At 46.7% G+C, this 13,036-nt stretch overlaps 3 protein-coding genes across 3 annotated transcripts; 1 reads left to right on the forward strand and 2 right to left on the reverse strand.

Annotated features, from left to right (window-relative positions):
* Positions 1–95: 95 nt before the first annotated feature.
* BDV17DRAFT_287158 (kinase-like domain-containing protein) lies at positions 96–2,595 on the reverse strand (the record flags this gene model as incomplete). The annotated part of the gene is made up of 6 exons (XM_073761100.1): positions 96–925; positions 975–1,356; positions 1,403–1,554; positions 1,603–1,703; positions 1,754–1,808; positions 2,355–2,595. 6 exons carry the CDS (start codon positions 2,593–2,595, stop codon positions 96–98), a joined length of 1,761 nt encoding a protein of 586 aa, XP_073620335.1.
* A 523-nt stretch (positions 2,596–3,118) lies between these two features.
* On the reverse strand, positions 3,119–3,806 carry BDV17DRAFT_252123 (uncharacterized protein). Its single transcript, XM_073756503.1, has 3 exons — positions 3,663–3,806; positions 3,445–3,612; positions 3,119–3,388 (listed from the first exon to the last, which is right to left on the reverse strand). Exons 2-3 carry the CDS (start codon positions 3,448–3,450, stop codon positions 3,131–3,133), a joined length of 264 nt encoding a protein of 87 aa, XP_073620336.1. The 5' UTR covers positions 3,451–3,612; positions 3,663–3,806; the 3' UTR covers positions 3,119–3,130.
* Positions 3,807–7,042: 3,236 nt separating this feature from the next.
* On the forward strand, positions 7,043–8,555 carry BDV17DRAFT_252124 (uncharacterized protein). Its single transcript, XM_073756504.1, has one exon. It carries the CDS (start codon positions 7,101–7,103, stop codon positions 8,334–8,336), a length of 1,236 nt encoding a protein of 411 aa, XP_073620337.1. The 5' UTR covers positions 7,043–7,100; the 3' UTR covers positions 8,337–8,555.
* Positions 8,556–13,036: the final 4,481 nt, after the last annotated feature.

The raw sequence follows: 13,036 nt of genomic DNA on the forward strand, positions 1-13,036 counted from the left end.
TAGTGTCTGCCCAAATTAGGCCATGGAGAGCTCGGGTTGCGGATTAAGTAAAATGCGATAATATAATGATGTCATCAACTACCTAGAGCAAAGCTTTATGAGTACGGCCAGAGCTTTGCGTGCAACTCCTTTTGTTTCCCGTCTTCGGCCAGACAAATAAACTCATCCTTGAAGTGATTATTCCACCTCTGTACTGTTTCATACTGGTCTCGCGGGACCATGCCACCCAAAGGAATAAGCCCTTCATTTTGAAGCTGGCGCAAAATGATTGAAAGACCCTCAATAAGCTCCATCTCACTTTTATGCTGTTCCAGCTCATCATCTGTAAAGTTGATTGGACACTCAATATCACAAGGTCGTATTTTGGGCCAGTGAGCGATTGCGGTGATCAATGAATTGCGGAGCGAGAATAGATCTTCCCGGTCCCAACAAGAAGGCACCAGAAGAATGGGTTCCACCCTGATCGAGCGAGATGGCGCGGTGAGAATCTTCCATCGCAGGGGCTCAGTACTCTCTAATTTTCCGAGATAAAATTGAAGGAGTTGGTTTTCGAGCCTCATTTGTTCCTTTTCTTCAACCCCTGAAGGCTCCAGCATCTGAGGAAATAAAGGATGCAAGCAAACGGGCGATGCAGCAATATGCTGCCAGTCGATTACGGACGTGATGCGGTTCGTTTGCGGGTTGATGAATATGTTGTCGAGATGCAGGTCGGGGTGTATAAGCTTGTTGGACTGCTCTATACCCAAGGGATCTCGAACAAGATCGCCGGCGAGCCCGATATAGCGCTGAATCAGGGAAATGTAATCGTCCGGTGTTTCTGGCTGTTCTTGTGATCGCTGATAGTTCATCCTCGGTCGCGCGTGCACCTTTGCCCATTGAATTTCGTTTTCCCCAATAGCTATGGCATAGTCGGCAATGTTATTCCCTAGTGATTGTTAGGAATTTCAGGAAGTAACGAGGTATGGGAGACTAACATGGACCCCTATCAAGTTTCATTGTTGCCCTTTTACCTTGCCAATACTTTGGGTGGGTCAAAGGACCGATCGCAAAATTTGGCAGATCATTAGATTGCTTATGCATCGAAGCAAAATGAGGCTTTTCCGGTCTTGATTCCAGGTCTGACTGGTAGTATATGCATCCATGTCGAGGAAGGCTGACCGACGTAAGCTTCCTCTCTATACCGAGAATCTGTTCAACAATGTCTAGCCGAGATGAAAAAGGCAATTGGCCCCAAAGAGAACCTAAGGGTTGCCCTTGCACTTTTTCTTCGAGGATGTACTCAGCTCCTACTGCATTTGACTCGTCCGCCGACCACGCATAAATACGAGGAACCGGGATCCCAAGGCACTCTCGGAGCTGCCTGTGTCAGCCACAAAAATTGAGAGTGGAAGTAAATACCCACAAATTGACGTGTAGCCACCTCGGATGCGGTTGTGTAAAATTTAGGTCCCGCGTTTGGGTTTGGCAGCCTAGCAATAATCTCTTGCCCGTTGTTCAGGGTTAAGACAAGAGCTTTGTTGTATTGCCCTTCGACGCACTTCAATATCTTGGTACCTGTTGTGGGTGTCAGCATTGCATGAGCTTATAGGAAAAAGCGCTTACATTCAACGTAATCATTGCTATTTGCTTTGGTGGCAGCTTCGAGAAGTGCTGGTAGCCGGAATCTACGATAACGTATTTCGAGTTTTTCGGCTTCGCCACTCCTAAAAGAGTCAGTCAGCAACAGCAACATCCATTGGTATAAAAGACGAACAGCCATCGATAGCGCTGATACTTATACAGCTCAGCTTCTTCAATTGGTGCCTCAGCTAACAGAATTAGCAACAAAAGACAACCGTATTTCCAATGGATTTACCTTGTCCGTGTCCCAAGCTTCTCCATATTGGTGGTGTCATATAGCTTCGCATGATTTGGCTTCGCATGATTTGGCTTCTCCATAAATAAGGAGCGTTTCTCGTCATCTTCCGTGGCATAAGAAAGTAAATGATGGAGAATATATGCGGTGGCCATCCCTCGGGTGGAACATGCGGCACTTTAAATGGCGGTGGTGGGCCCACAGACATGATTTACATGGCTTTGATTGGCTAAATTTCGCCTTGAAGTATCATCTCAAAATGGTGAAGTCAGTTTGTTTACAAGCCAATCAGGAACAGCTTTCTAGACAGCAGTAGGATTATCACTAGCTACACTAATGATTGCATAGAAAACATAGCCTTGAAGTGCTATAGCACTATAGATGCTCCTTGATTATTCAGTTTTTTCAACAGCGCCCGCCACTTCTTCAACCTTAAACTGCTCTCCCAGGCCGAACCTAATTTTTTGGCCGATAACCTGATGCGTGCCAGCATGGCCACCAGTTCTGCCCTTGATGAATTCCTTCACGGTCCTATCAGTGGCCTGGCTGTTCGCCTGAATTATGCCTGTGGCCATTGTCGGGTCCTGTGTGTTCCGATGAACATCAAAGCGTAGGTCCTGGGTTTTCACAGCTGTTTTAGCTGTGGCATTGTCGGGGAATGTAAGGCTTTTGAGCGACTCCGAATTGTCCCTGATTTTCTTCGCAAGCGATTCGAGGGCGGATCTAGATATCTTCGACATGGCCTACCATACCGATTTCCATCGTTAGCATAGATAAAGACCGTGGAAGAAGGGCAAAACCCACGTTTGCTGCGTTGGAGGTTATGAACACTAAACTTTGCTGGCTGGTCTTGATTGATGGTGACAATGGATTTCCAAGGATATTTTGTGCTGATATATTGTTTCGCATGGGCATAATTCTGTACGGGCATAATTCCGTATGGGGATAATTCCATATAGTTCCGTATGAGCATTGTTCCGTATGAGCATAGTTCAGTATGAGCATAGTTCAGTATGAGCATAGTTCAGTATGAGCATAGTTCCGTATGAGCATAGTTTCGTATGAGCCATATGGACAAGGGTAATATATGCACTAAGTGGGCCCGATCTGCGTCGGATTCAGTGGAACGCCTGGGAATGTGCCCGAACTAAATGTGACGATGGTCTGGGCCTCGCTACGCATATTCTGGGGAAAAAAAAAGTGTGCTTTGACCTTGCATAATGGATCATGTCAGAATAGTCGCGTCAACCGCAGTAGTAATGAGGGAATCGTATCTTATCCTTGATCCGACCTGCCAAATTGCAGCACCATTTTGTCTATAAAGTCGTCAGCCTTGTTCCCAGATGCACACCGCAAGTGGCACAGACCAGCTTGATTATCACCTGTGCGCTTCCTTCCACTATGCCTTGGTTGGGCAATATTTTTTCGTGTTGGGGCCCCAGGAAACAAGGAGGCCACGACTTGTCTGCAGTTCCGCGGGAGATGAAGCCCAGCAGAGGCTCTGAGCGCAACGGCAAGGTGCCCCCCTGGAAGGTAATTCATAGATCTTCTGATTGTGGGTTGCCCAACTGACAAGCCCCGGCGGACAGGAACATTCTTCCTGCTATGTCAATGTTATTGAAGGTGAGGCTGCAGAGAACAAGCACATCAAGGTAGAGTTTGGCATGAATTTTGCCGAACCAAGCCTATCAGAAATCGGAAGTCCTTTTGCTCCATGGTATCTGGACGGGACCAAGAATCCGGCCTTGCCTCCATCCGTGAGCATATTCCCACTACGTTCGACGACAGGGAAGCTGACTCGCGGGAGATCACCCGAATAGAATCTGCTGCCTACGAGGTAAAGCCTGAGCCGGAAGAGGGGTATTTCACTGTTATTACTGCTGGCGGCAGGTTTCCCCGAAAGCTCACATTCGATGAGGTGCAATGCGTATCCGGCGGAGCTATGTCTTTGAAACGGTTTTATCATTCGACGTGAAGGATCGATTCCTACTCAGCCTTTTCCTTTTTGCTTTTCTTTTCTTTTCTTCTTTCCCAATACGTCCTATTTTATGAAATAAATCATTTTGTTTCGGTCCCTTTGCGCTACGGTCTATGTTGTAGCCCGCAGTACCGAGGCCTAATTCCCGCAGAATAACTGGTATATAAAGGTGCCGCTTTCCCTTTGTACGGCCAGCTGGAGATGTCGTTCGGAATTGAATTTGATGAAGACATTTATATTATCTTTTACGTCTGCGCTGCTTATTATTTATTTATTGCTCTTTCTCTGTGTTCTTATTATTGGCGTGGCCAAAATCAATTGAGATCGTACCAAACAAAACGCCACTCACAGGGCAAGTCGAGGAGGATCCAAAAGAAAAGGTCCAGAAGAAATAAGGCTGCAAGAAAGAGAAGGAGAAACCACAGGAGGTAGAGGCATAGATTCAAAACTCTGGTCTCGGAAGCACTCACACGAAGTTCTCTCGTCATCGCAACGAACCTCCTGCTGGAATCAAAGGGAATACCACTCGAAATGTAACGCCTCCATGTGATAATCCCTTTTCCTCCGCTAAAACCCTGCATAGGAATATTGAAGTAAAGGTTGCTTCTTCGAGCGACCAGCGCCAACGAGACAAGAACGCACTAGCATGCCGTGACCACCGTGAGCGACAAAGACGAACCGATCAGGAGCGACTAGAACTGCCAAAAGAGACACTCCTTAATCTTCTTGAGCGTCAAACGATCACCTGTCTAATCTACCGCGGCAACTTTGGCCAGACGCCTAGTCCAAGGCGAGTTGATTATCTGGAAAGGAGCAAGGAAGAGATAAACAATGCGCTTAAGCATGTCGAGTCCTGTCTCCGTAACAGACTAATTCAACTGCTTCGGGCTAAGGGACAGAAGCCCAGTCGTCATCTTGAACTTGACCAACTCGAAGAGCAGCTGAAATCTCTGAGTTAAGGGTGAAAACAAAACCGCTGGGGAATTGATTAAGGCAGTGAGGCCTGCTGGGTCCTCCGGCAGAACCCGATACTGAGCCATAGGTGGTGAGCTCTTATATTAAAAAAAAAAAAAAAAAATCCAACACTAGCTCCTCTCTCTCTTTGTTGAAATTATTTCTTCTCTGCGTTAGGTATAGTTCCTGCCTCCTTTATCAGCTCGTAAAGGGGAACCATGTGCTCCTGATTATAAAATTAAGGTAGTCAACTAAGTAACCTCACTTTCTCATTTATTTATTTTGCTGTTTTGAACCCTGTCGCGAGGGATAGTGCTGGCTGGGTCGTGGGACTAGACCCTGGTAGATGCACGCCCAATGGAAAGGATCCAACGCTGACTTTTCTCTTGTTTCTTTCCAGTGGCGCATGTTTAATGATACCAGGAACCTAGGTCTGGTCTAATGTGGAGACTTTGATCGGGCACTTGCAACCATGCTCATGGCCGGCGCGTACCTTCTTGGGAGGCATCATGGGCCATGGCTTACGCGTATCCTAGCCCGACTAGGCTTTTTTGTGACCATTCGTCAGGCAGCTGGCCGAGTATATAAGAAGTCTAATAGTTTGACAGGTTCATCATCGCGCTGGAGCACTTATTATTCTCCTGCACCTCGAAGGAAGTCCGTTTACGCGAGCCCCCCTACCAGAGAGATCTCAGCAAGACACGTGCCGACATCAATCAAAAACATGGATCAATACAACGAATTAATAGCCTTCGGTTTCTGGGATTTGTACCAACGTCGCATTTGCCGGTCGTGCTGCGAAAGACGCCTTTTATGCCCGTCCGATGGGTTGCCGTGCTCGACCTGTCGTGCAGAAGGCCAGGATTGCATATACCTTCCTGTACCACATTCCAACACATATATACCATCGGAAGAGCAAAGGATGTGCGACTTTATTGGTCAGAGCAAAGACGTTATCACTCAGGAGGAGGACTGTGATCCCGAGCGGGACCCTCACCAATCCGCAAACTATACCTCCCCATCACCACCAGGCGCAGGGCGTGCAAACACTGCATCAAACAATTCGACACAGGCCAACAGTCTGACACCTTCCGAAGAGGCGAGAATTCTGAGTCTTGGTTTACTGTACAAGATAGTAAGCGCATGTATTCAGCAAGACAGCAGTTTCAAACACCGTACAGCATACACCTACCTACTGGGACTGTTAAGAAAGGCTGTTTCGTTAGAGCCTAGGAAAATTGATACTGTGAAAGCTGTGTATACAATGGCTATTATCGAGGTGACAATAGCCCTACCTTCCTATGCACGTGGTTAACTAGGATAACAGATGGCTACCTGCGAATCCTTCGATGGTATCGAACACAGCCTGCTCCACTTAGGTGCTGTAGTAGCATTCATTCGCCCGCAAAATACAGTGGTTCAAGAAAGATCACAGCTTGCCCTGATTGTTTACCTTAAATTTCTGATAGTATGTTTTTCTATTGATTTTGCTGATCTAGTTTAACGTTGAACAGATTTCCCAAAATCTGTTAAGAATGGATCGTGTCGCACGCCCTATCTCAGAAACTACAACAATAACTTCTGATTTACTGAAAACACCTGAAGCGCATAGTGATGGCTTGGTTAAAATCATAGGGGCCCTATCGCACCTTCGGGCAGACATACACGAGGAGAAGATAACAAACCCCTATGAAATCTGTTACAAAGCAAGGGCAATAATAGCTGATCTCTTAGTATGGGATACGGAGGGGGGGAAATTTTATGGTTCGGCCAGGTCTCCATCAATGTCCGAGTCTATATTGCCAGATTGTTACGATGACTCGGCATTCCAAGTAATGAATCAATATCGATCTGCGCAGCTCTCTGCTCATTGGATTCTGTCGACTTACTCTACGACTATATTTCGCTCGGACTCTTTCTGCTCGGGTATTTGTGACAGTGTCATATTGTTCTTCCGCCTCGGTGCGACTCGGGGACCAGAGTTCATTACTCGAAATCCTGGCGGCAACATTCTCTTTCTTTGGCCCTTGGTCACGATAGCCACTACTACTACCGACGATGGACTCAAAGATTGGGTAAAGAAATGCCTTGAAGTAATAGGAACAAAGATGGGTATCGGCCAGAGCATGGTGCTTCAAAAGGTCTATATTCCTTCTAGGCATTGCCAGAATGGCGCCACCAACAGCTGCACAGCCTCCCTTACCCACGATATATAGCTTCATTCTGCCCGCCGTTTTGTTCCAGAGACGTCAATTCAAAAATCTCCATAAAAATAGCCTCACACATTCTTCGTGATCTCCTCCAGTGTACAACATGTTTGCAACACAACCATCTACCACAAGACAGCCCCTTGATATTCATTCTGCTGCTACAGCCAGACGCAGTATGGACACGATTGACCACTGTATTTTACAAATGATCTCAAATCGATTTTCCACCGGAATACAAGAAAGGCTCGTTAGCCTCCTTGAAAGCCACCCCCCTCAGACTCGTCTTCATGTCTTCCATGAACTCCTACGTGAACATCCAGATAACGAGTGGCTTATACGCCAAAGAGCTATTGCATGTACAGACAACAATCTACACGACGAAGCCTGCCAGGCATGGCTTGGGCTAATCGAGAAGTATCCGCGGCGGATCCAATTAGAGGGGTTGATGAATGCCACCCGCCCGCTGCCCTCTGCTCATCGTCTGAAGCTGTTACAACTAGCACAAAGCAAAATTGCTATGGCGCACTACTTGCAACATGATTATGATAATGCTTATCATGCCTTTTGCTCCATAGTCACATCGCAGCATGATGCTTATCATGTCTTCCGCTCCATACTCACATCGCAACACGACTCCGATGCTACAGACGACCCGAAGTTGCTGATGCTCTATTGTATTGCAAAGGGCGAAAAGTCCGCAGTTGCAAGAAGATTGGAGCATTTACCCTATAAGTTGCAGCGGAAAAAGTCTATTTACCCTCGGCCAACTGCGCTTGAGTGTTGCAAAATTCTTCTTCAGCATGGTCACGTTGAAGAAGCAGCAAAACTCTGGGCCAAATTTACGATAAACACTGAAGATTACAATCGATTCCTACCTCAAATTTGTGAAGAATTACACAACCAGAGACACCAGTTGGGGTCAACAAAGACTCTAGCTGTTTGGGGAGCACTCGTAAGTGCCCAACCCGATAATCCTCATCTCTTGGCTGGATTTAGGGCGGCCTGTGAGGAATGCCTGGATAAAAATGTCGCCGTACAGAAAGTGAGATCACTCCTTTGTCAATATCCCGGAAATACTGCCCTGTTCGAAATGCTTGTTCAACAGTTCAAAGCGGTAGATTCCGAAGAAAGATTCAGGATGTGGAAAAGTGTTCGCAACAGAAAGAACAATCCTGATAGTCTCTGCATAATATGTACTGTTAGGGACCTCGATACTTGTTTCTCAAGCTGCGGGCATGTCTGCTGTGCGCAATGTGCGGAAGCAATCAATCGATGCCACCTGTGCAGAACACCTATCAAGGACAGAGTCAAAGTTCATGCTGTTGTTAGCAACCCGTGATTGGAGCAGCCCGAGCAAAGCCCGTGTTCTTATGGGGGGATTATATGGTGGCGACTGGGTTATTTGTGGGCTAATTCACTCACAATACACTGTGCATACTCTTCTAGAGAGAAAATTGTTTCATATCCTCTACAGTATGTTGTGCCGGATAGGAGATATACGATTTATACCGGCTCCTTGAAAAAAGAATAGTAACTATAGTAGTAATGGACTGTTCCTGAACTTTTTATTGACTTATCAATATTCCACAAGCTGCGATAACCTATCTCTACCTCACCACAGCGATGCGTTTCTCAGGCGAGCCAAATTGAAAGACGGTATTGGTTCATGGGGACACTCAAGATTTTCCCAGTACTCAAGAGGAGACGTGAGAGCGGGGAATCATGGAAGCAAATCAGCAAGCACTTCCCTCATTGGAACTACAGATCCCTTAGGAATCAGTTTCAAATCCTTCAAAAACGATTCTCCCCACCTCCAATTTCGAAGCATTATCGGCTCAGAAAGAGTGAGTCTCCGCAAGCTATCTTACCTACAATTCCGTCCCCTTCAGCACACCCCGATGTCGTTATTCCACCAAAAAAGGTCTATGGACACCAGAAGAGGACAAAATCCTTAGGACTGGGAGGATGGATGGAGAAACATTTGCAAAAATCAGTAGTCGTTTAAACAACCGGACATTAAAAGCTTGCGAAGGTCGGTTTTCAATTATCGACTGTCCACGAAGAAATAAGCGATGGTCTAGACACGATATCGCCAAACTTCGGGAGATGGTTGAGAAGAAGTTAACGTGGGAGGAAGTTAGCAGACAATTCGAAGGGCGGACTCCGGAAGGCTGTCGGGTGAGATATCTTGAGATTCAAAAAGGGCTATCAGACTAGTTTTGATCACAAAGGAACCGCCCTTTTTTCCTCTTCTAGTTAGCTAACTAGTTATAGCTATTAATTATGTGCGTGGTATACCATCAGCTACTAGGATCTTGTTCCTTCGGGATTTGCGGAAGGCAAAATAAAAAAGTAAAAATAAATGAATAAAATGGGGACAAGAAAAATTAAAAAAAAAAGGGAAAGGAACAACCCTCCGATTTTATTAGTATCCCCCCCCCTCTAGCAAATACCTTTCACTCTCATTGCTTTCCCGTCATTGTCGACTGCGAGCCAATATGTCACTTGTATCAAGGACCGCGGATATCTTGAAGCTGATACGCTATTTTCCCGTTCCTATGAGAAACACATATATGGTGGCATCTACCTTGTCTTATTTGCCTATCTTGCTCATATTCGCTCTCCTTCGCCACTCTCCTTTATCTAGATATCTCAGTTGGGTCTTCCCGGGAAATTCATTCTATGCATTCATCCTCAATAAATTTTACTTTCTACGGCAGCTATCTCGATCGGTTGAGATACACGAACTCGACGAACTCTATCCGGAAACGAAGGAGTGGCTGGGTGAAAACCTCGCGATAAAGGAAGAACAAGCACTTGAGGCCAGAGCACAAGGCTTTAGCACAACAGCCATTGAATACCAGCCGCAGCTACCAACAACAACTATCCTTCACTATCGCAACATATTCTATGCCATAGAATTTGATCGGATCAATGAGCCAGGGCCTAGGGAGTCTACAGAAATCATTCGAATACGGACTGCTGGGTGGAATGTTGATAATATTGACAAGCTCCTACAGGAGGTGCGTGCAAGTGCAAAAAAGAATGATGGGATTTCCATTTACAGGAATACCTATGTTCATTCCTGCATTTGGACCTATAGTTGCTCAAAACCTAAAAGATCATTTGCCAGTATTGCACTTGATACTAGGACAAAGGAAGTGCTTATTGGTGATTTGAAAGAGTACCTCAACCCGAAAACTAGAAAATGGTATCGAGAGAGAGGCATGCCTTATCGAAGGGGATATCTCCTGGAAGGCCCACCCGGAACTGGCAAATCAAGCGTCTCGTTTATTATCGCCAGCTCTACGGGGCTTCCACTATTCGTCCTTGTTCTAACACCAGAAATGAACGACAACGACTTGAGTATGCTTTTCCAGAGATTGCCGCAGCACTGTATAGTACTGATTGAGGATGTCGACGCCATTGCAATTCACCATAATACGGATACAACCTCGAAGAATGGTGGCGTGTCGCTAGCTGGTCTCCTTAATGTACTTGATGGTATTTATGCGCAAGAGGGTCGAATTGTTGTTATGACTACCAACCATTCGGAAAAGCTGAATCGGGCTCTTATAAGGCCTGGTAGAGTCGACAGAATTTTTCATTTCACAGTTGCGGGTCGCGACACGGCACGACAGTTATTCTTTATTATTTATATGAAAATGCCTGAGAATGGCTCTAGCCTGGGAGAAATCCCGGTGCTGACCGAACCATGCCTAGCAGGCTGGAGCACGGATGATATTGAGATCCTCGCAAACATATTCTCGCAAAAGTTCGAGGGGTGTGCACCATGTGAAATCAAGAACTACCTTGAACAATACCGACATGACCCTGCCAGAGCTGTGACCAATGTTCTAGGAGGACCAAGCTTTCACCAGATTAGCCACGATACATCTCTTACCTCTCTTGGTACCTCCAGATCACTTGTCGTGATTGACAAGTTGCCTTATACTACAACTATTACACTTTTTATACATTCACCAGTGGGCTACTTGCTTTTCCGGTCCTCTCCTGTCTGTGACAGTCATGACAGTTGGGAACCACATCGCGGCAAAATCCTACCACAAGACGCAAGCCTGGGGGGCGCTATTAGTCGAGAGATACGCAGTCTCATCGGACTTGACTGCACCAAGATACATCATTATCACGTTGTTGCTGATTCGCCGGACTCAGAACAGCTCTATACACTCAACTTTTACGTTCTGGCCCATGTCTCCCAAACAGCTGACCCAAAAGGCGAATCCTTTAGATTCAGATGGATGGTACCCGATGAATCTCAGGCTGATATCGATGGTCAGACTCTGGATGCGCTGAGAGTTTTGCAATCTAAGTCTGGACATAAGCACGGATCATAAAGGGGGCTTGCTATTATTACTCAAAAGTTTAATCCATATTTTATTATAAAACGCGTTTAGCTATATTGTAGATAGAGGCCCAGTTCTAGTTCGTTCGGTCCTGTGAGATCCCGATCCTACAGTGGACTGAATCGGGTTAGCCATGCCCCTGGTTACCTTCAGTAACCCCACGGCGCGCTCCGCACCCTAACGAATATGGATCGGGGGCACAAGTGAAGAGGTTCAAACGAGTTTGGCTGAGGTGTACAGGTCTTGGTCTCGAGCGAATAGAACAAGGCAGTTGGGCGGCGAGTTGGAGATGGAGGTTATTACTCCCGACTTGCCAGCCGGACCCGACCTAGCAGTGCGCGTCCAGATCTAGGCCTGTAGAAGAGGATCCCCGTCAGCTGCGAATGGATCGGCCAATAGGGTGTGGTTATATGACGAAGGCGAGGGATATAAGCGCTCACAACCCCCCTTGCCCACTCATTCATTTTTGCATGTCCGAATCACTTCCAGGGCCATACTCCATGTCTCTCGCAAGTCTCCCATACGAAGCTGTCCTTGACATCGTCGATATGTGCCATACTGGGGATATTATTTCATGGTCCCAGACCAGCCGTCGGTCGTGCAGCCTTCTATTACCTGCCCTGTATCGTTCCAATATTAGGCGACAGAAAAGCTCAGCTCTCTTTTGGGCAGCAGAGAATAATAAGCCTATCCTCACAGCCAAGATCCTCCAATATCACACCGCCGACATCAATGTGGTCTACGACCAATCAACCCCCTTCATCCGTGCAGCAGAATTTGGCTCTGAGTCCGTTATAAATCTCCTCACCACCCGGGCTGATCTAGATGTCAATTTCCAGGTCGATGGCCGCAGTGCGCTGTGGTTAGCTGCCTCCAGGGGCCATGCTCAGGTTGTGCGAATATTGATTCAACAACCTTCTATACGAGTGGATGACATTGGATTCTCGGGAACTACACCGCTCACGGCATCTATTATACAAGGAAATCTGGAGACAGTCATGGTCCTACTTCAGAGTGAGAAAATCAATATCAATGATACAGGACCGGACGGGATGACACCTCTCCTTTATGCTTTGGAGCAGGGCTTCGAGCACGTGGCTGGATACCTTTTATCGCGGCAGAATATTGATCCAGCATGTCAGGACTCTATCGGCCGTACTCCTCTAGCCTACGCGGTTAATTATAACCTCTTATCAACAATCAGGCTCCTTCTGCGTCAGGCAGGATCGACTATTGATATACCCGACCTACACAATGAGACGCCCCTATTAGCTGCTATAAGAGCTGGTCGTACGGAAGCTGCACGGCTACTTTTGGAAGCCGGGGCCGATACAGAATGTGTCGATATCGAAGGGAATGTGCCGTTAACGCTCGCCATGCGTAGTGGCATTGCAATGGTTCAGCTACTTCTTGATCATGATGCTAATATAAACGTAACAGATCCCACGGGATCCACGCCACTACACCATGCGGCAGACAGTACATGCGAGTTCTACATCATGATACTTTTGAAGTATGGGGGGAAGATAAACGCGCAAGACCGAAACGGGCTCACCCCATTAGTCAACTCGATATACGCTGGCCATGCAGGGGCGGTAAATCTCCTTCTTTCAGATGATCGCCTGGACCCAAACTTGGCGGTTGAAGGCTATCCTCCAATTCATCATGCCGT

The sequence above is a fragment of the Aspergillus undulatus genome (genome assembly GCF_047715775.1).
Source record: "Aspergillus undulatus strain CBS 261.88 unplaced genomic scaffold BDV17scaffold_3, whole genome shotgun sequence".
Taxonomy (NCBI): domain Eukaryota; kingdom Fungi; phylum Ascomycota; class Eurotiomycetes; order Eurotiales; family Aspergillaceae; genus Aspergillus; species Aspergillus undulatus.

Bases quoted from the DNA above. Each gene is read 5' to 3' on its own strand.
- BDV17DRAFT_252124 (XM_073756504.1), top strand. From the start codon at position 7,101: ATGTTTGCAACACAACCATCTACCACAAGACAGCCCCTTGATATTCAT.